Source organism: Rhopalosiphum padi, chromosome 2 (genome assembly GCF_020882245.1).
Source record: "Rhopalosiphum padi isolate XX-2018 chromosome 2, ASM2088224v1, whole genome shotgun sequence".
NCBI lineage: Eukaryota > Metazoa > Arthropoda > Insecta > Hemiptera > Aphididae > Rhopalosiphum > Rhopalosiphum padi.
This window is the reverse complement of record NC_083598.1, coordinates 38,407,603-38,432,154: the sequence shown is the minus strand read 5'-3', so window position 1 is coordinate 38,432,154 and position 24,552 is coordinate 38,407,603. Positions and strand designations below refer to the sequence as shown.

Here is a 24,552-nt window from a genome sequence, read left to right as displayed (position 1 = left end):
CAATAATAGTCAAAGATGTTTCCTAGATAACATTTTAAACTTTAAATTCGAAAATAAGTACATCCATTCTAATATTTAAAGTTTAAATTATCAACGTCAACTTGGTTCTGCTGATCACATATCTACAATGTTGTACCTTTGGCGGTAATAAAGCAGCGAGTACCTTGCCCTCTTAGTTAAATCAAATCATGGTTATGTGTTTACAATATTATGTATATAATAATAAAAATACATTGTATTTATTGCAGTGGAATGTTGACTGTGGATTCACTACACATACATAAGGTCATACCTCATGTCCTCATTACACTTTTGGTAATACGCTTTAATGAGATTTCAGGTCTATGTACCAGCGTGCCACGAAGCTGAACTGAGTAATCATCCCTTTGCAACTTGCAATAGTCTCGTACGACAAACAATGATTTTTTAATATATAATTACATTGTTACACTCCAAGTGGTGAAACAAAATTCGAATTATGAAGGTTTTTGAGTTAACTTAACCTTATCGCTTGACTTAAATAAGTAAGCTCGTGATAGTTAGAAAATAATCCGTCTCATCTCTCATGAGTATACACATGACTCAGAATATCGCAGATAGAGATCGAATTATTAAAATAATATAATATTATTATCGAGAAGTGTTTTTCAAGACTGACACATACAAACATCTTAATAAAATATGTTCAAATATAAATTACATAATATAGACACAAAAAGTAATATTATTAATGGATTTGATCTACAATATGATGCTGGCTTTACGTCAAATACAAGGTTCGATATTAAATTTTTGAAATTATTTTATTTATAATGGCTCATAGCGTGTAAATTGTTTTTACAAATCTAATCTTTCGTTGTATTATTGTCACATTTTACATTTTTACATTATAATATGCTAAACGTGTTATGGGTGTTTTCATTTTAACATAACGAAACGGCCGAACTCTATACAAATATCTGAGCGCTCAGGCCTACTACACTTTCTACGCACAGTAAGTCAATGTGCGATCTAATAACCTATGGCTGGGGTTAACTAACTAACATAGCCCATACGCGCAGATTACACGTCGCTATACTCGCTGCGCGATATTTCATAAACATTCATCACATCCTTATCTTGCTAATTATTTACTGCCTGCGAATCGATAAGTATTATATTATGCGATACCGTTAGCCTGAATACAATATCGGTCAGTCGCCTACATGCAGCATAATATAGATATGTAATACTATTATTATTATTATTATTATTGTTATCACCAACACCATAATAATTATACAAGTATTTAACACAACAACGCAGCACACGGTTATACCTTATACCAGTTATACCGAGTAATTTTGGTATGACTATACCATCGTGGCGATCACCCCCTATGACCACGTCCGTGCGGCAAGTACGACCCCGGGGAAAATGTTTGCCCCCTCGTCGGGCACGTCACTGCACGTCGAACCAGCGGACTGGAAAACCGGTTATAAGTGCGCCTCCCCGAAAATCGCCGCCGCCGCCGCCGACTTTCCGACACCGGTCGGAGGGGCGTGGGCGTTTAGGGTCGTCGTCGTCGTCATCGTCGGAGGGGTTCGGGCGAGTCCGGACCCTTTGTACCCGTTGCCGCCGCCGTGTGCACCTGCCACCGTCCGAGTGTAAGTGTATGTGTTTGTGTGTGTGTGTGGGTGTGTGGGTATAATGCGTGTGTATGTGTGTGTGCGCGTGTGTTTGAGCGCGGGCGCGCGCGCGTTTGTGTGTGTTGTGTACAGGCGCCAAGTCTCCGCAGTCCATTTGAGGGGGCCCCCTCCGCCGTGGTTGTCGGTGAAGGGTGTGGGAGGGGGATCTCCGGTGGGTGTGCGTGCGTGTGAGCGTCAGCGCGGGCGGTAGAGGGGACGGCGTATAGAGCCGCGTGCGTCACATGACGTCACGGCCGCCGACCCGTACCCTAGAGGGGGTTGCCGGCGGCCGAACCACAGTGGGCACGTACGTTCGGCGGCGGCGGCGGCGGTGGTGAAATTCAGTAACGTTCTCGACGTGTGCGAATCGTGTCACGCGCGTTCCGCCGACGTCCGCCCGCCCACCAGCCTGTCTGCCGCCGCAAACGCCTCGCACCAGTTAAATTTGATCGGTTCGCGATATTATAATAATAATTGTTATCACAATATTAAATATCGTACAGAAATAATAATCGTCACTGTACTATTACATATCGTACAACCGTCGCCGGACGAACTGCAAGAAGAGGTAATACTTTTCAATTTATTATTATAATTATTATATTATATAAAACGTTTTATTATTCAATATTGTGTACTCTAAATGATAATTACACGCAATACAATACACAGTGGTAGGGAATCATGTGGGTATCTTCGTAGAATACTAGTCCGGAAATATCCTGCTGTAATAACAATGTTAATATACACAGCGCGAAGTATTGCGGGCACGGCTTAGGTATAGATACGCATGCATGATATAGACCAAGAATACTAACGCTCGGCATAATATTATTTACCCACGGAATCGGCAGACCGGCTATTTCCGGCGTAGACTGTGCATATTCCGAAGTTCGCGGATCATTGCATCCGACGGACGGCTAGCTATATACAACAGGTGAACCGGCTAGCGGCAGCACGTGTGCGTGTTATCACCGCACGATGCATTATTAATGTTGTAAAACTATATTTTATCTCCACTACGGTTTGGATGCGAAGACTCCCGCACGGACAGTGGCACCGTGGTGGTTGTCCTAGGATGGCATGATATTAACATCTCTAGGCAACGGCGGCATACCCATCAGTGGACCGGTCCCCCCGAAACTGGTTTCGATTTTATTTTTTTTTACCGCATCGTCCGTCAGTGACGACGGGGAACCCAGACCGTAATCATAATAATAATAATATAATCGCACGTATTATGTATATGAGGTGGTTTTGAGATGTCCACGGGTTCCTATAATAACAATAATATAATGTTAAGTCACGCGACAAGGACGTTCGGATTTAGCTGTTACACAACACCGCTATCGTCGACGTGAAAATTGGCGCGCAAATTTTCTGTCCGAGCAAGATCCGACATCTGAGACCATCATCAGTCCAGCATCGTGTATCTATCTAATGCGTCTTATGATCATATCATCGCCGTCTCTTTTCCCTTCGTTAATTTCCGAGTACGCGTATATATATATATATATATTGTGCAGTCATATGATAACGACATGCACTCGCCTCCCACTTTACCATATGCATTTACCATATTATAAGTGTCATCCTCGTTATGAGTAAAGGGGGATAGCGAGAGGGATATATGCTAAACTGCTATACTGTTGTTGGCCTTAGACGTGCTAGTTCGCCACCAAAATCCACGGTCGCTGACCCATTTGTCATCGTAACAGATTTCCATTTATACGAGTAGGTCACTTGTTTCATTCATTACGAAATAATATTAATACAATAAATACGTATAAATGTCACAAATCACAATTTAAGTATATTGTTCGAGCACTGAAATTTCCAACGAAATTGGATGATTGACACTACGAGTAGTAGGCAGTAGGGCTTGTTCTCTTGGATTTGGTTCGAGTATACGACGTACTATTTGACGTATTATTGGAATTCGTACTATCTACCTAGTAGTATATCTACGCGACATTCGTGTTGCACTGTTGTGTTCGATATCCACTGCAGTCGACACCCAAGGTAAAATGGGTATAATTTATCGGAGACCTTGAAGTTGTGTCCAGCGCACTAAAACCTACGCGTATAATTATTATCAAAAATTAAAAAATGGAGCAAATTTTTTTTTTTATTAATTTTATTTTTTTACATTCTATATTATACATAACTGGTTTTACACGTCTATAGTACCTATAATGATACTCGTATATTATACGTTTGTGATATTCACCTTATTCGTATTTATTATAAACTAATTTATCAATAACATAATAGGTATAAACGTATGAACGGATTAATATTGTTATTATTGTATTACCGTTAATGGTAATAATAAGTAATAAACTATAATAACTAATAACAATATTATAGTGTTTACATAATATAGCTACTACCTACTATATAAATGTTGAAATATTGTAATGAATTTTAAATATATCATAAGGGATACTTATAATTTACATTTTATTTGTAATAAACTTTCATGACATATTATTGAAGACAGCAAACCTCTACTAAACTATCAAAAGTCCTACCTATATCTATCACGACAAGTCCCATTTTTTGAAAAACTGTTAAGCTAAAATACGTACTAAGTATAAAAGTCAAACTTTAATATTAATATCCTTGCGGTGAACTTATTTTACTTTTAGAATCTTTTATCGCATCACCAGATTAGCTAGTACCTTATTAAAGAATATTATAATAAGAATACTTTTCCTATGTAACGTGTAATAAAGACATGAAACTATATAGGCATCTAAATATTATTATATATTTAGTACTAAATATATTAGGTATATAACTATTTTATAGATACAGTGTAATATCACTGTTTTCTATCTCCGTTATCTAATATTCATACTATATAGTATGAGCTAATTATATTAATTATTTTTATTTCAAAATATCTTGTTTTATAAACTATTAATCCTAATTAAAACATTGTGTCTTCTTATAATATATTATATTGATATATTTAGTTCTCCGGGTGTTATCACAATTTAATGTTGTATGATGTACGAACGCAAAAAAATGTATATACATAGTTGGGTTTGGGTAAGTTGGGTAATGACTGTGAAAAAGTCTTTGGTCAACATAAAAATGTATAATATATGAATAGGAAATAAAAGAAATGGAAGCTTACATCCTGCATAGATGTTTAAATGGAAAAATAAATCCTAACCTTCAGGGATTTTGGAAAAAAACCTTTCACGTATGCGTTTCATTAAGCACACTTTTTATATAATATATAATATACATGTAAAATTCGTCTTGATCATATATGTGTGTGTGTGTGTGTGTCTAATATGCATGGTTCTATCATTTAGGATCACATGATTTAATTTATTATATTAAATGTTTTTAAAAATTATGAGTATAATTAAAAAATATCTTATTTTTTTATTAGTAAAAAATATTTCATTAGAGTAATAGGAGTTAGACTAAATATATATTAGGAATTGGATCACACATTCGATTTTTATTTTTGAGTCATTGTAAATTTGTGATCTATGTTAATTAATATGATAAACATAAGCTAAACATCGTTTTGCTCGAATTTAATTTAGATTATAATATTAAAAACAAATGTTTTTCTAATAATACGTCAGTAGCAAGCTTTATTGTTCGATTTTATTGAATAAAATTAGATTATTCCAAATAATTGTACTCAGTATAGAGACCTGCATAATTATATTAGCCAAAAAAAAAAAATAATCATATTAATAAATTATATGTTAGATTATTGTCGGTAAAAACCTTATACATTTAATATTACAAACTTTTAAACATCATACAATTTTTTACTTTAACATTCAAGTATCGCTATTAAAATTATTAGATACTTATATGATATTAGTAATATCAAACAATTCAAAATGTGATTTTTAAAATAATCTTTTGAATTCATTATTTTTTGAAATATATAAGTATAAATAATATATATAAATTGAATTCATTTATTCCATAATAGAATAACTTGTTGTGAGCTATATTTTTGTTACACATATACGAGCGCCAAGTATAATTTGACGTACATAATTTACATAATCAAAAATTTACTCTGCTAAATACTGTCCTAATTTCAAATTTAAATAGATATTCTAAAAATCTATAAAGTTGCTAAATAAATAAAAAAATAAAATAAAAAATTGTATTTATGTATAATAATATTCTAGTAGATCTAAAAATAATCGTCAGAATAAATTAATATTTACTGTTTACAATTCAAATTTAATCTGGGATTTTTTTTCTCTTCTGAAATCCTAAAAGTCTTTGATGATAATATATGAAGCTCTAAAACCGCGTTATATATAGCTTCGAAGGGAGCGTCCTACACGCACTTTCCTTACGGCTCGCAAACTTAATACCTGGAATCTCGCGTATAGGGGCTTCCTTCGAGGGTTTTTCTCTCTCCTCCCCTTCTATTTCTCGCTCAGCACTATATATATGAGCTGCGAGAGCGTTTTGGTCGCCGGGTCGATATTGTGTTTCACAACATCGTGGGGGAGATATATACGCATTCAGGGGTGCCGGTACGGACAAAACAAGACCCCTAGAGGGAAGTCCCTTATTCAACCCCCCTCCTGCCACTCCACCACTCTCTTACAAGCCCGGTAACCCCATCCACTAGCAGGAACCCCCCATCGTGGTGCCCGACCCCAGGCGACGTCGTATAACTGTTCCGCCCCGAAATACTGCTGCGAACGCTGGGTCTAAAAATACATGGCCTTCGGCTGCACTAATGTAAAAAAATGCTCGAGCTTTTATTTTTTTCACTCCAGACGTTACCAAGGCAACGTAAAAATTGTGGACATACTATTTTTGAGATTAATTTTCGTTTAAAATGTTACTATCTAGTTTTTAATTAAATTTATATTAAAATATAATTGGATAGATTATCATTTATCATTATTAATATGTGAATAAATTGTGCGTTGGGTACTGTCGCAATAATATGTTTTATATAATTGCACTTGCTTTAATACACTAGATAGACTATTTAATCTAGAAAAAAGTACAAACTAATCGTAAAAGAACTTCGTTTAAAGCACTTGTAACGTATATAATAAATATACTATATAGATATTTATTTTATTTGTACATTAATACATAATAGTGTATAAATAATTAAATATATTTATACATCAAGACGTACAACACTACCAATATATTTTCTAAACGGTCTTTAAATTGTATTTCTTCTTCCTTACTTTTTGTCTACTTGTCGGCTTTGCTTGTCTAAACATCCGGCAAGGGACAGCACGCTGTTCACTAATGATACCCATATAGCTAGACATAACAAAAATAACAATTGCAGGTCATGAATTAAATACGTAGGTATGTAACTATACCTGTTTTTTTTTTTTGACACAGGATATCTATCACATGATTTGCCTTCAATAGACACCACCTACTGAGGTCGGACGTTTTTATTTATTTATTTTTTCTCGATTTAACAGAAATGTATAAATTGATTAATGGCCAAATTTTTTCTGACTCTCCACAATAGTTTTGCCCATCAAAAGACTAAATCCAAGAATTCTTCATTGAATGTTTTCTAAAAAAAAAAAATCATACTTTTCCATCATAGCTTTTGGTCCGCGTCCTTTTCGCCCCTCCAATTCACCCTCCGTAGCGTAGGCTCTCCCTGCATTATTTCATGCAATATTATCGACTGTGGATTCCCCCTATACCCCCACTGAGTCACCAAGCAAAGGGTCTGTCCCCCTTGTTTTAATCCCCCTTTCACGCTGCCCCTCCCCACAACGCGCGCGCACATGCACACGCGCGCGCGCTCGCGTATATATATATATATATATACGGGGCCCGCGCTTTTAACGATCGCTACGATGGTTCCCTCGTGGCAGTTCTCCCCCCCACTTTCTACCCCCTACACACATGAACAAAAAAAAAATTATATCAAGCTAAAAAAGGGTTGCTGAACTGCTAGATTGAAGAGCCAAGTTCAGTATCACTTGTTAGTAAAATGACGATAATCAAACGTCATAATGTAACTCAATGAATAACGGAAGACTACGTGATATTATACTTTAAGCTTTAACACGCTATAATATATTAAGTTGTAATTTTATTTTACATTCATACATATTTGTAACCAATTTCATTTTTAACAGTTGATTCATTTAACATAAAACTTATTCCTTATTAGGTATATTGATTATTAAAGAGTTTTAAAACAGAATGTAGAATCTTTTGATTTAAAATAGTTAATTTATATGTTATTGAGTGTCGATGACGTATTATACAATGATAATAGATAAAATAAAACGTTTGTTTCAATTTCAACATCAGAAAATGTTTATTAATATTATTACCTCAATCACTTGATCAAATATAAATAATAATGTAAATAAATAGCTAATCTCTACAAAATATTTTATCAATATAAAATCACGAACATTAAAATTAGTATTTTTATACAATAATAATATAATTAATTAATAACTAATTATAAATTTTACAATTGAATAATTATTGTAATATTATTCTATTAAAAATTTGGTAAAAATCAAGATTTAGCATCGATCTTGATTTTTTTTCCGACATTGACGGTCCAACAAAAATTATTAATTATACAAGCTCCATTTCTTTGGTTTTAGGTTTTAAAACTAACTTCGGGGGGAAACGGTTGATTTTCTATATTCATTCAGCTGTATATTTCCGTGAACGTTTTAAAACTGTAGCTATACTGCGTTAGTGCGCACATGCGGGACCCTCGCTAAGGTTTTATAATGTTGCCCCATAGTCAGGACGTGCATGCAGCAGGTCTATCCAAAAAGGTCCGGCTCCCCCGCCTGTAGCGTGCCCGCCCCCAACCATACACCCGTCCCTTTCCGCCAGCACACGACGTATATGTGCGTTGCGCTTGTGTACGTGTGTATGTATGAGTGAATATATACACAGATATATACATATACTAAATCCAAGGCCCCCCGGCATGATGCTCGGGTATACTTCGCAGGGGTGACCAAAATTCTAGTCAATGTTTCGTTTTGTTAAGCGTATAATATAACAACGAAACAACAGTAATTATTTATATAAAATTAAAAACATTTTGTTTGGTATAATAGTGAAATTCATAACGGGAATTTCATATTATATCCAATTCGTATTTTGTATCAAAATATTTACATTTAATTACTTGGATGGTATATTAGAAATAATACACTTGTATACAATACAAATTAGGTAATTGAAAACCAATCTCTGAAAAATAGTTAATATCAAATTCTTAATATCTCTGCACTTTAATAATTGAAATAAATAATGTGAGAATTAAAAAAAAAAGTTTCTAATAAGCAATAAAGAATTTCTATAAAAAAAATAAAATTAATTAATAAAAACTTTGTAAAAAAAAAAACAGAAATATTTATAACATATTTGTTTAAAAGAAAATTAATGATTAGTTTATATTTCTATAAAATAAAAATAAAAATATGCTTATTAATATATATGTATATTTTTTTTAGATGACTAACGATATGGAAGTCGGCAATAAATCATTTCATCTCCGGTGGAATAATCATTTGGAAAATTTACGCGCCTTGTTCGAATGTCTATTTAACGAACAAATTCTTGTCGATGTAACAATTGCTTGTCAAGATGGTCTATTAAGGGTATATAATTCACAATAATTTTAAATTAATAATTTAAGTGATCCTAATAATCCTTGACCTCAATATTTTATGTTTAGGCGCATAAGCTAATCTTGTCTGCGTGCAGTCCATATTTTGAGACAATTTTTCAAGAAAATCCGTGTAAACATCCTACAGTTATAATGAGAGGTGTTACTTTACATGAGATGCAGAGTCTGTGCCAGTATATGTACGTAGGTTCTGTTGAAGTACAAGAAAACAGTTTGAGTTCTCTTTTAAAAGTCGCTAGAGAGCTACAAATTAAAGGTTAATTAAAAAATATTTAATTTTAAATTAAAAAAAAAAAATTATTTAACATAATAATTTATTTTTAGGTTTGTCCGAAAAAACTGTATCCAACGATCAACCGAAACATAAGCCAACATTCAATTATACACCAATTAAATCATCTGAAACTTCCGACCAAGATGCCAGTAATAAGTTTGAAATGGTAAATTATTTAATGATATAATGTTGGTTACGACATTTAAATGAATACGCAGTAAAATAAAAATATATTTTGTTTTTTTGTGTAGACAAATGGTAGCACCAGCTCAATTGAAACCGATTCCAGGACATTCCAAGTGCCATGTGAAGATGATTCGTCAGATAATAATACGTCTTTCGAGCACTCAGCTATGTTAAGCCCACAAGTTATGATGGATGAGCATACGGACGAAAACAAACCCACAATATTGTCGCAACCCAAGTACCAGCCGACCCATGTAGATTTTCAAGCCTTTTTGGAGGCCCAAAACAAAGTTAACCTAACCGGCTCTGTCGAGTGCCCAACGTGCCAACGGACGTTCCTGAATAAACAAAACCTGAGGCGTCATATGCAAACCCATTCCGGACTGAAACCACATCAATGTTCATTTTGCAATCTGTCGTTTTTGAGACTATCACATTTGCAACGTCACCACAGGACACATACTGGAGAACGACCATTCATGTGCACAGAGTGTCCAAAGAGTTTCTCGAGGTCAGACAAGTTAAGATATCACATTATGCAGCAGCACGCCACCATGGCTCATCTTCCTGGACCTAAGCAGAGAGGTAGACCAAAAAAGGTCAGCATACTGAAAACTGTATACTGGGACACTGGTCGAATAATGAACACCAGTGTCTTGTGCAAACAATTTTTAATCGTATGCACAAATTTCTGTTTTTTATTAATAATAGTTTATATGTCTGTGTGTGTTATAGTTTGATTCGCCGCCCAGCAATGTGGATGTGACAATGGTGGCAAATATTCAAAATTTTGAAGAGCAATGTGTTCCAGCACCTGTGCAGGAGTTACAAGAGCCATTGAATTTGGCTCATTAGATCTCTAAACATATTTTAAATGTTTTTTTCTTTTTTTTGTAAATTTTTTGTTCAAATTATTGTGTTCTTGACTTATAATTTATTATTAGAGTGTTTGATTTAATTATCATGTAAATAATTAATGAGTTAAATTATAGATTGTATAAACTAAAGATAGATGCCACCATTTAGATAGTGCATCATCTAGCAAATCTATTTTATTGATTTTAAAAATTGTCTACTTGTAAATTTGGGTTTTAAAATGTAATGCTATTATGAAGAATAAATATTATATAAGTATATTATATTATACAGTATTAAATGTAGGCTTTTCGCGGATGGATCCAAGGGTTTAAGCTCACACAATACATACATATACATATACACATTTCCATAATTATTTAATTACCTATACAGGTAATTAACTAAATTATATGTTACATTATTTCTAAATGATAATTTAACAATAAATGCGAGCGATGAAGTTGATACTTATATTTTATTTAAAAATATACAAAATAAATATTTGTGTGTCTTACATTCAAATGAATGCCACCCCTCAGAGAGTCTTGCTCTGGATCTGTCCCTATCGTGTTCTGTTTATAGTTAATTTAATTTATGTCATTTGGTATAAATCTATCATCTATCAACAGGGCACGATAGAGACAGATCCAGAGCAATTAAGTTTTAATGGATATTGTGGATCACATAAAACACTTTCACTGTAATTACAACAACTTATACGTATTGTATTATAGATTTTTTTATTTACCATGATGTAGATGTAGTATCATTGTGTCAAAAAATAATTGTGTAATTTTACCGTTTGAATTTCTTATTGACAATTTTGTATTTTATATTTAGTATTTAGTCCTAAAAAACATTCATATTTCTCTTGCTAATGACTATAGTATATCACAATATTGTTACTCCAAATTAACCATACAATTACAAATCACAATCAAAACTACACATAATCTGGTATTGTTTGTCTCCACTCTTTTAATTCGGATTATTTTTTATTGTTAGTTGTATTTTACATAATGATAAACTGACATTTGGGATAAATATTTTTTTTATTAAAAATAATATCTACATAAGACTGATAAAAACAGAAATGTAAAATAATATAACTATTTGTATGCAATAGAATCAAACTTACCAGAGCCATTGATGTTTATTTATTATTATTTTTTTTTCAACAAAAATTAGCGATTAGTTGTATTAGATCGTTATGTATTAAAATATTTTTATTTTAAACATATTTATAAATTGAATTGTATTACCTATATGTGTGTATGTACCTACACAAATTGTTTAAGTCTTTTTTTTTTATATATAATTGTAAAGTAAATATTTTATTAATAATTAAAATTCTGTATTTCCTTTTACATCTTGTATATAGTTTTAAGAGCTTGTTGAAGGGGCTAAACAGCTATTAGATCCCAGACTTTTGAAAAAACTACCAGTTTTACTTGTAGGGCTCTGTTGATTTGAAGTAATTGGATTGCAACTCTGGCAACCATTCTTCCTCAGGTGTCTGTTGTTCACATGCATTAGTGAATTCTTCAATAGACCTATTTGTGTTGCTAATTTGAATATTTCTTCTTTGAGTTCTTCATTTTCTGTCTGTAAATCGCTAGTTTCTTCACAAATATCATTCATTTCATATGATACTAAGCCTTTTGCCTGATGTTTGTTGTCCCAATGGTCACCTTGGCCGTTCAATACTCTTACCACTTTTGAACCGAACACTAAAGCTATGGTCACTGAAGTGCTTAATTGAGTTCGGATGAATCCTAATGTGTATTTGAAATTGGGACCAATGTCGGGAAACAGAAAAAAGCTAAATAAATAACAAAATTAAATTACAAATTACTATTTAGCATCCACCTAAAACAGATTTACAACCATTAATTCAATATCCAGAGCCCTACTAGTTAGTAATTACATAGTATGTTAATTATGGCTTAAACAACAATACATTAAAGTAGGTACCTACTAATGAACAAACCACAATACATGGTTCAATGTATAATGAATACTATTGAAATATTAAAGTTTTAAAATATCATTTGTAATAGGTACTCGATAAAATATAAGTGTTTGTATTGATGTATTGGTATGTAATAACATTAATAACTAATAATTAATACCATTAACTACTAATATAATGTTTATGCATTTTGTTTATAAACAATTCAAATCAATTTCCTTAATTTAATATTATGAGATCAATAAAATAAAATATGCACCAAACAACAGTAATAACTAATAAATTATATTTATGTTCATGAATCAATTACGCATTGTAATAGACATGTTACCTATTTAGTAGGTATGTTGGTATGTATAAACTTAATTTTTGTGCAAATTTCTTTTTGAGGTATTAAAAGTTAGTCTAGAGACTAATAAAATTAATAATGCAAGAAAAAATGAAAATATATTGCATTTATAAAACTTATTGTTTTTGGAACGCTACAACTTATAAAATATTTTATTTGGTAATTTGGTTATTTTATAAAATGAAATAGACCATCGGTCAAATATTTTTCGAGTTGAACTCTGCAAAAAACAATGACCATTATAACGGCAAAAAAAAATTGTTTACACTGATAAACATTAATCGTTATTGATTAATCTTACTGTATCGTCATCATTATGATGTTCACTATGAATATGTTGTAGATAGCAAAGTTTATGGACTGCGCTTCATTGTAAAATGACTCTGCGTTCCGCACGACATAACATACCCGAACTCCCCACGCCAAGAACAGCACTTCTCCTATATTAGTCATATCGACATCACATTACAGTTATACTGTTGTCATCATTGTAATTTTATATGTGCGATTGCGTATATTTCACTGAATCTGAAAAATGGACATTTTCCTCCCACTATTTCGGATTAGTATAGTTTTTCGTAGTAGGTCTGTGATTAACTAAATCGGAGTTTACTTTTCGGTCCTTCGTTTGGATAGGATAAATTTGATTATAGCAAAAATACCACTCTGGAGAAAAATGTCCTAATTTCCGGGTACTCACATTATTTAGGTATTATTAATATTCATAAACAAAATTTAGCGTACCAGCTGCCAGACAATAGTCCCACCAATCGTTCGAACACCTCCAAAATCTCAGATTCGTTTCCGTTTCCTTTTCCAATACTGCTTGGGGTGGGTCGCTGAGAGTCCAAGCCCCCATATATACCAATATTATCACCAATATCGGGGTCATCCACTGCAGCAACTGTTTATCAGTGAGCTTCAATTTGTGTGCTGATTTTACCCTGTATGTCAGCGACACCCTCCAAGTCTTCATTAACAACGCCGAGTACGTTATACAAAATCCAAAATGTCGTGTCCACTTTGTAGCCACACACAACTTTTGGGTGCATTCAGGAAACATAATTCCCATCTATACAACAAAATATAATATTATTATCAATATACGAACAAAATTGTTGTATAATATTTAGTACATTGGCGTACTTTAGGCTTACGCGAACCCCCGGTGGTCAGTATAATAAATATTCAAATTATAAATTATACATCATGAGAATTGAGGACAATTTGTTTTTATAATTTTTTTTATCTTTTTCATCTTTTCCTAGCATTGGGTAGGTATACATTTGTTTATTACATTATAAAATGTATGTTAATAAATAAGTTTTAAAAACTCACTATTATAAATTTATATGTATTATTTTGAAAGTACCCAACTAAATGTTAATTACTTCTGGGGTCTGGGCATCATTTCTATGTTTTGTTAATTTTAATACAGTGTTTTCTCATATTTTCTGTATAATTAAAATTAAAATAATTTATACGGTTTTTCTTAAAACATATACGCCTTATATTAATTTCATATTTTTTTTTACAGTTTTCTTATGCATCTATGATATTAGGTATACCTAAATAGATTGAAAATGTACCTACGCTCGAAAATGGATTATGAACGTTTGTGTAGACTATTTCCTATTACATATTATTAACATATTATAATAAGGAAATATGTAATAACTATATCAATGGATTATATTATAATATATTTATATATACATATATGACATATATACAATATTTAATTGATTTGCAAAAATGAACAAAATTTTATTTTATTCAATTACTTTAATTTATGTTTTGTTTTGAATTAAATAATTAGAATATTAATAACTTAATACAGTAAAGAAACACCATATTATATTATAATTTATATAAAATTACAAGCTATGTATTCTTTACAATAAATATCTGTGATATATTTACTTTAATTTTTAACAAAATTTTAAAAGCAACGCATGTAGCACCTTATTTGATATTGTGTTAAACTACTGGGGAAGAAAAAATAACGCGGAAAAAAAGAGAAATCATAAATCATATAAAAACATAAATATAATGATTTATATTATATTATACTTATATAATCACGAGTCATTTCCTTAATACAATAAATCGAACTAATTTTAAACGTAAGCATAATATTAGTAATATATATCATTTTAACTGTTCATAATAAATTATTATGCCATAGCTGGAACTTAAAACATTTAAAAAACAAAATTGTGGTAACCAATTTTTATATTTTATAACATAGATAATAATAATTATAGGTAAATCATAAATTGTGCTGAATTCTTTAGCTTTAGGTTGTTAAATTGAAAATTTTATGAATGACTTACTACCAAGCTATAAAATAATATGCAATTTAAATATTTTTACGAAATTGATCAAATATTTAAACATTTTAAACTTCAGACGCTTATACAGAGTGCGGCAAAACAAACTGTAAAATATTGAAAGCCTATTAAAAAAAAAACTAAGCAACTTACAGAAATGAGGTTTCTTTAATTTTTTTCGGTACATCATGCCGTTTTATACATTGAGTATAAATGTATAATAACGTTAATGTCCATGTACTTTTAATATTTTTTCTACATTTCTATAAAAAAACTTATGAAAAATATTGTAAATACGTGATACAAGAATATTCCAAATCTTAATCGAGAATTAAAAATGTTATCAAACATACATCGATAAACCAAAATAAATTTAAAAATGTAATATGCCTATAAATTATACGTAATTGTTGTATGTGAATAATTTAAAATTATAGTCTAAATGTTTTGAAAATTTTGTCGTTGATAAAAGGTTCAAGTATCTACGATTATTTCATTTCGAATTAATACAGAAAAATTAAATTGATTTTACAGTAAATTATTCTAACATTCCTCTCATATTCCATGAAATCATGGTATACCTATATATCTGAGATCAAAATATATATTTGAACCTTATATTTTTTATTATATTTACTTCTGAATACATAATAATGCAACCGATCAACGTGATTATCAGAAACGTCGGACTTGCTATTCGGAACACTTTAATTCGCCGGTTCTTGTGGACGAACCATATCAATATTACGGTAGATATTATACAGACAACCGTAATGCCAAGAAACGTGCTTCTGAAACACATCGAATGACATAAATATTGCCAGTTTTTATATTTTTATACTTAAAATATAATGATATACAGTGTATTGTGTAAGAAAAACTGACAAATGTAATTAACAAACTATATAATATAATATTATAAATTACTTTTTTTTCTTGGTATGATTATTTTTTTTTCTTTACTAAGATTTAATAATTGATAATAAATTATACTGAAAATATTGATTTGAATAAAAAACTAAAAATGTAGTTTACGTTTGTCAAGTCTTTTTATGATAATTTATATGTACAATATGCTACGTATAGCTTATATACACTGTATAATAGGCAATATAGGTACTCTGTATTGTACGCATATATTTGTTGTCTCTTCTCTCTAATCACTCACCTTTGAGTCCACATGAATTTGGCCATACAGCTCTCGGGTCCATCGCAAACGTCGCATCCTTCCCAGCACTTATGACACGAATATTTGTTATTGATTTCTTCCGGCGAAGCCACTGAATAATAACGTACAGTTTAACAGTTACATATTACACGTGATACTCGTCGTTGCGCATTGTTCTATCTTTTTGAAAAATCATGATCATAATTGTTATTGTATTATGGCAATACTCACTTTCAACTAGTGCCCCGTCAAACTTGGAGAGTGCCGAATAATATCCCGGTCTGCACACGCACCAGTAATTGCCAGCTGCAAACGGCCGATCGCCCGGCCTGTAAGTACAGTAGGTAGTATGGTGACACCTGTTTGTACCGTTGAATGCATTTTTTGGTTCTTCCGACTTCTCGCACTGATCGATCGTCACTGCCGACAAATTGGCTTCAACTATAACACTGTGCGAAACGTATCAAAATTCGCTAGACTGTATTCTATAAATACATATATAATATATATTATAATATAGTACCACTCGTTTTTAATGAACAAGAAAGTTTTGAAATTATAATTATAATAATTAATAATATAAACATTTTCACGTAAAATTATTACAATACGTTCAATATTTACTACTGATTTCAAAGCTATGCTTCAATTTTAATGTAATTAGATGTTATAATAATATAAACATGCACTTTATTATAGAGTTTGCGATAAAACAAACAACTTAATACAATTGTATTGTATAACGTCATATTAAACATTCGATAGAATCGAGTAAAAAAATATAGGATTGTGTAAACTCGTAAAAATAAAAATAATTATTTTACAAATTATAATAAATTTAAGTTATGACTGCTATTTTAGTACTGATTTCTCATCATAGTACTGCTGTATTAGCTGTATATGGTATATCGTTTAGTTTTAGGTACCTACGGGCCACGACAATGAGTATAATGACTACGTTAATGAATGATTTTAATTTTGTATAACGATATACTTGTCAAATTTTCGTACATCATTGCAATTAAAATGACTTTCGTGTCATATCAGTATATCACACAGGTGTACTTTACTTAAATTGTTTCAATATTTAAAAATACATTAAACCAAATTATAGGTAATACGTTCAAATTAAAATTTAGCTAAGTTTGTGTTTTAAATTTTCTAACTTTACTTTTTATAATAATTTTGATCTAAATATACCATTTTTTAAATAATCAATAATAATCTTAAATATTTAGATGTTATACCTGCTTACGATATATTATAATTTATAATTAATAATTATTATAGAATAAATATGTAACCAAAAAAATAATTATAAATATTCAAACTCAATTATTATTTATAATTATAATTGTTGAATAGCGTTAGTAACCCACGTGATTTCATTTTCAAAATTGACTTCTACATGTTCTACAAAACTGTTATCGTCACACCTCCAATGCGTACTGTTGACTTTAGTTAAGATTGATGAGTATAAATTTCCTCGCTTTTTGAAAGACTTAATTTGTTGGTCTCCCGAATACACTTCGAGTAATATCAGCCCTGGTACCGAATTCCAGAGCCACTTGCAACCAGCTATTAGTAACTCTAAACAACGCGAACGAAAACAATTTGATTGTGAACATTACGCATTTTTCGTATTTAAACACGATAATTACACTAATAAGGTGTACTTATGTGTATTGTATAAGCTTTTAACTTACCACGCTTAATGCTCACATCTTGTTCGTCCAAAGAACGGATCAACGCTAATTTCGATTCTAAATTGGCCTTATGCCAAAACACCAGTGGCATATCATATTGGTCTTCGAAACAATCGTAACTTATGTTTCCGACTGTCGATGTTCGAACCACATCGATGGGTTGCAGTTGCTCGTATGTTGAGCCGGAAGTAACTTCAAAGACATACGAAACTAAAACACTAAACGGTAACAAACGTGGTATCATCTGTACAATATGTCATTCCTGCAAGACTTAAATAATTCAACTGTTCCAGTTGAAATGTTCAAATCATTAAATTCACAGTAAAAATGAAACAAAGCCTTAATAATGTCCTTTCAATTAAAGCCATACATGTGGTGGGGAAATGAGAATAAGCGACTCGACAACAACTACATGTGGGCATGTGTCTACATTTGCTGTAATATTATTTGTACTTCCATTATGCGCACGCGCATGAGCGTCCCTGTTCTTTAGATAATAATAAAATTAATAATGTTATGGAACAAACGACCTTATATATTGTACTAATGACACATTTCCTTAATTATTTTATTTTATTATATTCTACAAATAAATAAAGGAGAGTTGATGTATAAAAGATAATTTCTTTTTGTACAAGTATAAATTGTATTTTTCTGGTACTGTCGGCAGATTAGAACAGTTCTTTAAACATTTTTCAGAAAATCAACAAAACATTTTACGAAAAATTATATCATTATACTGTATAAACTTGATGACTATTTATTATTTTTTTGTGAACTCTTTAAAAATAACACTCCACTACAAGCTATTATAGCTATTATCGGAGGATAGTAATTTGAAAATATTTACTAACTCATATTATCATACACGCTTTGTATTTTTTATTCATTGTAATCTTTTATATTCTGCAAAATAAGTTCTATGTACAAAGAGAAATTTATTTGCAAATAAATAAAATAATAATTATTATTATTACATTCAATTTTTTTTTTTAACTTTTTAATAATTTAATCAGTCTTTAAAACTCAGGACATAATATAACTTGTAATTACAATGTTTTTGCTAGTTTACAGTCTAATACAATCTAATAATTTGATATAAAATATCTGTACAAACGCAGTTATATTTTACCATTGATTATAAATAGTACTATTTAATAGTTCAATAATTTTATACTATAAATTTCGTACTAATTGAATGTACCTAACTATATGAAAGCGTTAATACAATACTATTCTCTATTATTAATATTAATGGTTTATATTATCACTTATAGTAAATATTATAATTTAATAGTAATGAGCTACCGCTACGCCATATTTTATTCTAAAAAGAACTTGTTAAGAAATTATATTACCTATTATATTATCTAATGTTTTAACGTCAATATGAATATATGATTAGAGTAAATACCATATTGTATATTGATAATTATTGATAAAATAATCAAGAATAACCAAAGATTTTGTTCATTTTTTTTTAAAGTACTATAATATAATACCATATGGCATATATTAAAAATTAAAAATATGTATTTTATACGTAATATATCTACTTAAATCAGTTATACTTATTAAACTATATCATAGTTTTATATTTTAATCATTCAAAGTAACTAAAGCTAAACAAACTAAAATATTTTAGAGTACAGTAAGTCACAAGCAAATAAAAATAAAACAACCTTTGATCAACGATAATTAAATAAATTCTTATTCTTGAAATATAATGAACAAAATGACTTAAACAAAAAATAAAATGACAAATTGACAACCCGTGTAATAAAATTTTACTTTGATAATTCGATATTATATAATTACATTTTATTGCTATGTTACAACAGTAAAATATATTGTATTTTCATTTGAAATAAATTATAAATTGCCAGTTTTTTTTCATTGTATTTTATCCAATTATTTTGTTTAATTAAGTCCGACATTATTGTCAATACAGATTTATTAACTCTCTTAAAAAAATATTAAAAGATATTTTAAAAGTATTAATTTATAATATTATATATATATATATTTATATAATTTATTGAAATGACCTTCAAATCGAAGTCCATTGCACTTGTTGACGATCGTTTTTCAATATCAAGACTAGGGTCCCAGAAATGTATGAGTATGTTCACACGACAAAATTGTGAATATACGTAAGTGACCATGAAAACTGTTTCACACGTTAAGAAGGCGCCGTAGTAAAAACACTAGGAATATACTCGACAAATATTCTTCAAACATATTTGCGTGTTCCAAAAATGTTGGTTATTGAATATTTGAATGGTTAAATGGTTTTGTAAAAACACCTATGAAATCGAAGAGAAAATTTATATCTGATTATATTTGTAAGATATATCATGACGAATACTGCCAGTTTTATACTTTTTTCGGTTGTTAGGTTTTTTAAATATTAAAAATCGGACTATATAAATCTCTTCTACAACTTTGTTCATAGGGGTTTTTACAACAAAACCACTAAGTAACCTATATTCCTTGAATGCAGACATATTTACAAAAAACAATTTTCGCATTTATTCATACTTATATTGCGCCCTCTTAATTATTCAGATATTTATTATAATTACGAATATTATCACTACAACTACAAAATACATAAATGCATACGTTCTAAATGCTAATAGGGCTTAGAAGCGAATAATTGATTATATTAATAAATAAAACAATAGGATTATGGAATGCACAAAAAAATGTACCTATTTCTGTTTATTGTTAACAAAATGAAAAATATTCACATATATACGTATATAGTGTATTGTATAGGTATAATAATATCATTTGTGATGAATTATATTTCATATTTCGTTTTAAAATAATACTTCTATAGTTCTATACTTCTATATAATATAGTTTCACATGGCACATTATTGTATAGTTAAATTCATCATTATGCCGATTAACAATACTTTAAAACTTTTTATTATGTACCTACTCGTATTTGGATCTTTTCCATAATTATCATTATTCTTAATTTATTGTCTGTATTTGTATACATAAAGTATAATACAATAATTATTTATCCAACTAACAATGGTTATTTGAATTTTTTACCATGAAATGGTACCAATATCGATTTGTTTTGTGTTTTTTTTTTGTTTTTATCTATATTTATCTATTTATTTATTTTTAGTATTTGTGCAGGTTGAAAAGGCTTTGGAAAAGATTAAGAGTATCAAAAAGGGAATCCAGGGGGTAAATAAGGGACTGAGTTATTCTCCAAAGAACACACACCACACAAACATAATTCCAATTTTTTTAAAGAAATATTTAAACTAATAATTCATATTGTGTAAATAAATAATCTAATATTTATTTATATATTTATTTATTAAATAATCAGGACCTACTATATATACAGAACGTTAGTAACACATGAATGTACAAATAAATAATGTATATTATATTCGTTTTCATTCAATAAAATAAAAAAATTGTTGTCGTGCCAGAAATTAATTAAAAATTAATAAAACCTGAAAAAATTCTCGGTTCAGAATGATAGGGTTTTAATTTTGTACAAATATATTTGAACTCGTGAACCTTTTTCTAAGTTAAATAATTATTTACGATTTATATAGTTGAAACAATTGTTTAAGGACTGTTGTGTATATTTAATTTTCTTTTAAAAATAAAACACAAGTTAAATGCTCAAAATTGAAGGAATTTGTGATACTGAAATAGGATTTAATTTTAATCAAAACAATAAATATTGATCCTTATAATAACCTAAAAAGAGGTCCGTTATTAATCTATATAGTAATAATAAAATATATATATACTCTTTTATTTAACTCGTATATAAATATTTAATTTATTATTATTATCATCGTCATTTTCTAGAACCGTGGATAAAATTTAATATTATCTATAAATATTTTAGTCCTTAATCCCTCCCAGTGTTTTATTTATTTTATTACAAAGGAGGGCACAGACTTTAATCTTATAGACCGTCATAAAAATATAATAATGTCTTGTAGCGTGGCGTACATAAATTTCTCTGTAATAATAAAGCACGTAAAAATAAATAATTTAATATTTTATAATAACATAAACGACGTCCCTTTTGATTCATTAAATGCCGAAAACAATAAAACTACAATGTCGTCGGGCGTCGTCGGCATTTATAATATAATCCGTCAGCCATCAGCCGTACGGCCGCGTACAGCCGCCGCCACATGTACGTTTAAAACACGGCAGCGCACATACCATATATATATATACCATTATATTATATTGTGTGTGCGAGTAATACACGTGTGTAAAACGTCTTAGTACTCGCATTATGGACACACAAGTACCAGGGTTTCATGCAATCGAGCAGCAGCCCGCGAGCGTTCGTCGGAGTGTGCAACGTGCATGACACGACCCGCTCGCAGCAACCGACCGTGTCGTCCGTCCGTCCGACACGTCAGTGTGTGTTGCGCAGAACCGTACGGCAAGGCATAAATTCGGACGGCTCGCGATACCAGTGTCGCATGAACGAGTGGTCGTCGTCCGCCAGGCAAAGCGCGCGATACGGCACAACGGCCGTCATCGTTTTTCATAATACAGTGCACCTACTATAATAATAGGTATTATTATTTGTGAATTCCTTACAGATTCGTAATTCCGTATTGTTATTGTTATTTAGTCGTGAACGGAACTCGTTATCCGGCAGTTGTTGCAAGACCCCGACGAACACTTCAATCAGTTTGTGACAACATTAGCAAACGATTATTTATTGATTGAAAATTAATTATTTTATAGTGTTGGTCGCGTTTTTTGTACAACGATCAACGAACGACTGTGAGCATAATATGCTATAGTTTACAAACATTTTAAATTTATCAAAATACAAATGAAATGCCAATTTTGCGGTAGAGGTTTGTAAATTGTAATTAATTTAGTTGTGCTTGATTACTATGGATTAAATATTTAAAAATAATTATGTTTCTAGACTGTCTAGACTATTACTTACAAATTTACAGAAATCTCAATTTGAATTAATGTATAATTTTAATTCAAAAATTACTAAATATTGAAAATCATGTTAACTGTTTTTCATTAAAATATTTATTAATGAATAATATTATAACTTATAGTAATTAATTTATTATTATACTGTAATTTATAACGACAAATTGAAAATTGAAAAACACAGTTAATCTTAGCCTTTCGGACTGTGATAATGTTCATTGATAATAAATTGATATAATATTACCTGTGCAAGGTGGATATACCTTGTACCTGTGTTTATTTTTTGTGTTAAATTTGATTTTGTATTTCTTTTTCCTATTTTTTCCAATGCAAAAGTATTTGATACTTTTATAGTCATCATTAAAAGCGATTTTATTATTTTCGATTAATTTCTATAAAAATAAAGGAATAAAAGGAAACGACGTGACGCGCGTAACTTGTAAACCACGGGCGGTGGTCGAGTTCGAGTGGTACTCCAGTAATAAAAAATAATACGGTATACGTCATTCGCACTACCACCACCACGGCACCACCACAGCGTCATTGCCGTGCCATCGTTTTCTCGGGACTTTTCGTCACGTGCGCAACTTTTTGCGAGTTTACCGTTTTCGCCTTAGCTGTACATTTCCGTGAGTACTGACCAGGGGGCCATGCAACGCGGTGGCCCCGGTGGTTAACGTTCTGTGTCGCGCGCCGAGACACGTGCCGCGCCGAGTTGCCTGCGGTCGGGCACGCTTTTGTGCGCCGCACGCTCATTAGGGCCGCATGACGAACGATCCGACCAGAACGCCGTTATCGCCGTGGTACTAATATTGTACTTGGCGTTCTAAGTTTTAGCTGTAACTATTTTTTTTTATATATTGTAATTTAATAATAATAATATAATATTATATACCTTACGTACCTACCATAACGGCTTACCCGTGCAAACAAAACGTTTAAAATAATTATAGTAAATTATAAAGTGTTTGTTGACTTGATCGGGGATTTTCTCAAGAGCGCTTCAATAAATCGGTAATAAACATGGCTAGCTGTGTTTTTTTAAAGTTTTTTTAGCTATATCGAATATGAAAATGGATTTAGTCAAAATTTGTTTAGTGTCGTTAATGTATAAAATATGTGAAATCTTGTTTTACATATTTTTGCATATTTAATAGGATAGGAAATATATATTTATATATTATAAATGTACGATTTGTGTTCATGTTTTGCTCATCTTAATAATATCTTTGAGAATTATTAATTTCGATCGACAAAATTATAAATGTATAATCATCGAACAATACTTTATTTTTATTGTAATTTTATAACCAACATACGTACGTTACGATTTTAGATTAATCGTTGTTATTATTAGTAATACAAATAATTGTATAATGCATTTAACAATATAAATAAT

At 30.6% G+C, this 24,552-nt stretch overlaps 2 protein-coding genes across 4 annotated transcripts; one reads left to right on the top strand and one right to left on the bottom strand.

Annotated features, from left to right (window-relative positions):
- Window positions 1-2,004: 2,004 nt before the first annotated feature.
- On the top strand, window positions 2,005-12,021 carry LOC132920590 (zinc finger protein 572-like). Of its 2 annotated transcripts, none has more exons than XM_060983089.1 (6): window positions 2,005-2,235; window positions 9,161-9,307; window positions 9,385-9,592; window positions 9,661-9,776; window positions 9,862-10,395; window positions 10,532-12,021. In XM_060983089.1, exons 2-6 carry the CDS (start codon window positions 9,161-9,163, stop codon window positions 10,649-10,651), a joined length of 1,125 nt encoding a protein of 374 aa, XP_060839072.1. In that variant the 5' UTR covers window positions 2,005-2,235; the 3' UTR covers window positions 10,652-12,021. The 2 variants fall into 2 exon arrangements, with proteins under 2 accessions (XP_060839072.1, XP_060839073.1); XM_060983090.1 differs by having other exon boundaries at window positions 9,862-10,381; window positions 10,532-10,671.
- LOC132920589 (probable G-protein coupled receptor CG31760) lies at window positions 11,643-18,587 on the bottom strand. 2 transcript variants are annotated; one of them, XM_060983088.1, is made up of 8 exons: window positions 18,183-18,587; window positions 17,856-18,066; window positions 16,708-16,925; window positions 16,477-16,588; window positions 15,946-16,096; window positions 13,720-14,047; window positions 13,277-13,415; window positions 11,643-12,476 (listed from the first exon to the last, which is right to left on the bottom strand). In XM_060983088.1, exons 1-8 carry the CDS (start codon window positions 18,424-18,426, stop codon window positions 12,038-12,040), a joined length of 1,842 nt encoding a protein of 613 aa, XP_060839071.1. In that variant the 5' UTR covers window positions 18,427-18,587; the 3' UTR covers window positions 11,643-12,037. The 2 variants fall into 2 exon arrangements, with proteins under 2 accessions (XP_060839071.1, XP_060839069.1); XM_060983086.1 differs by having other exon boundaries at window positions 15,946-16,099; window positions 18,183-18,586.
- Window positions 18,588-24,552: the final 5,965 nt, after the last annotated feature.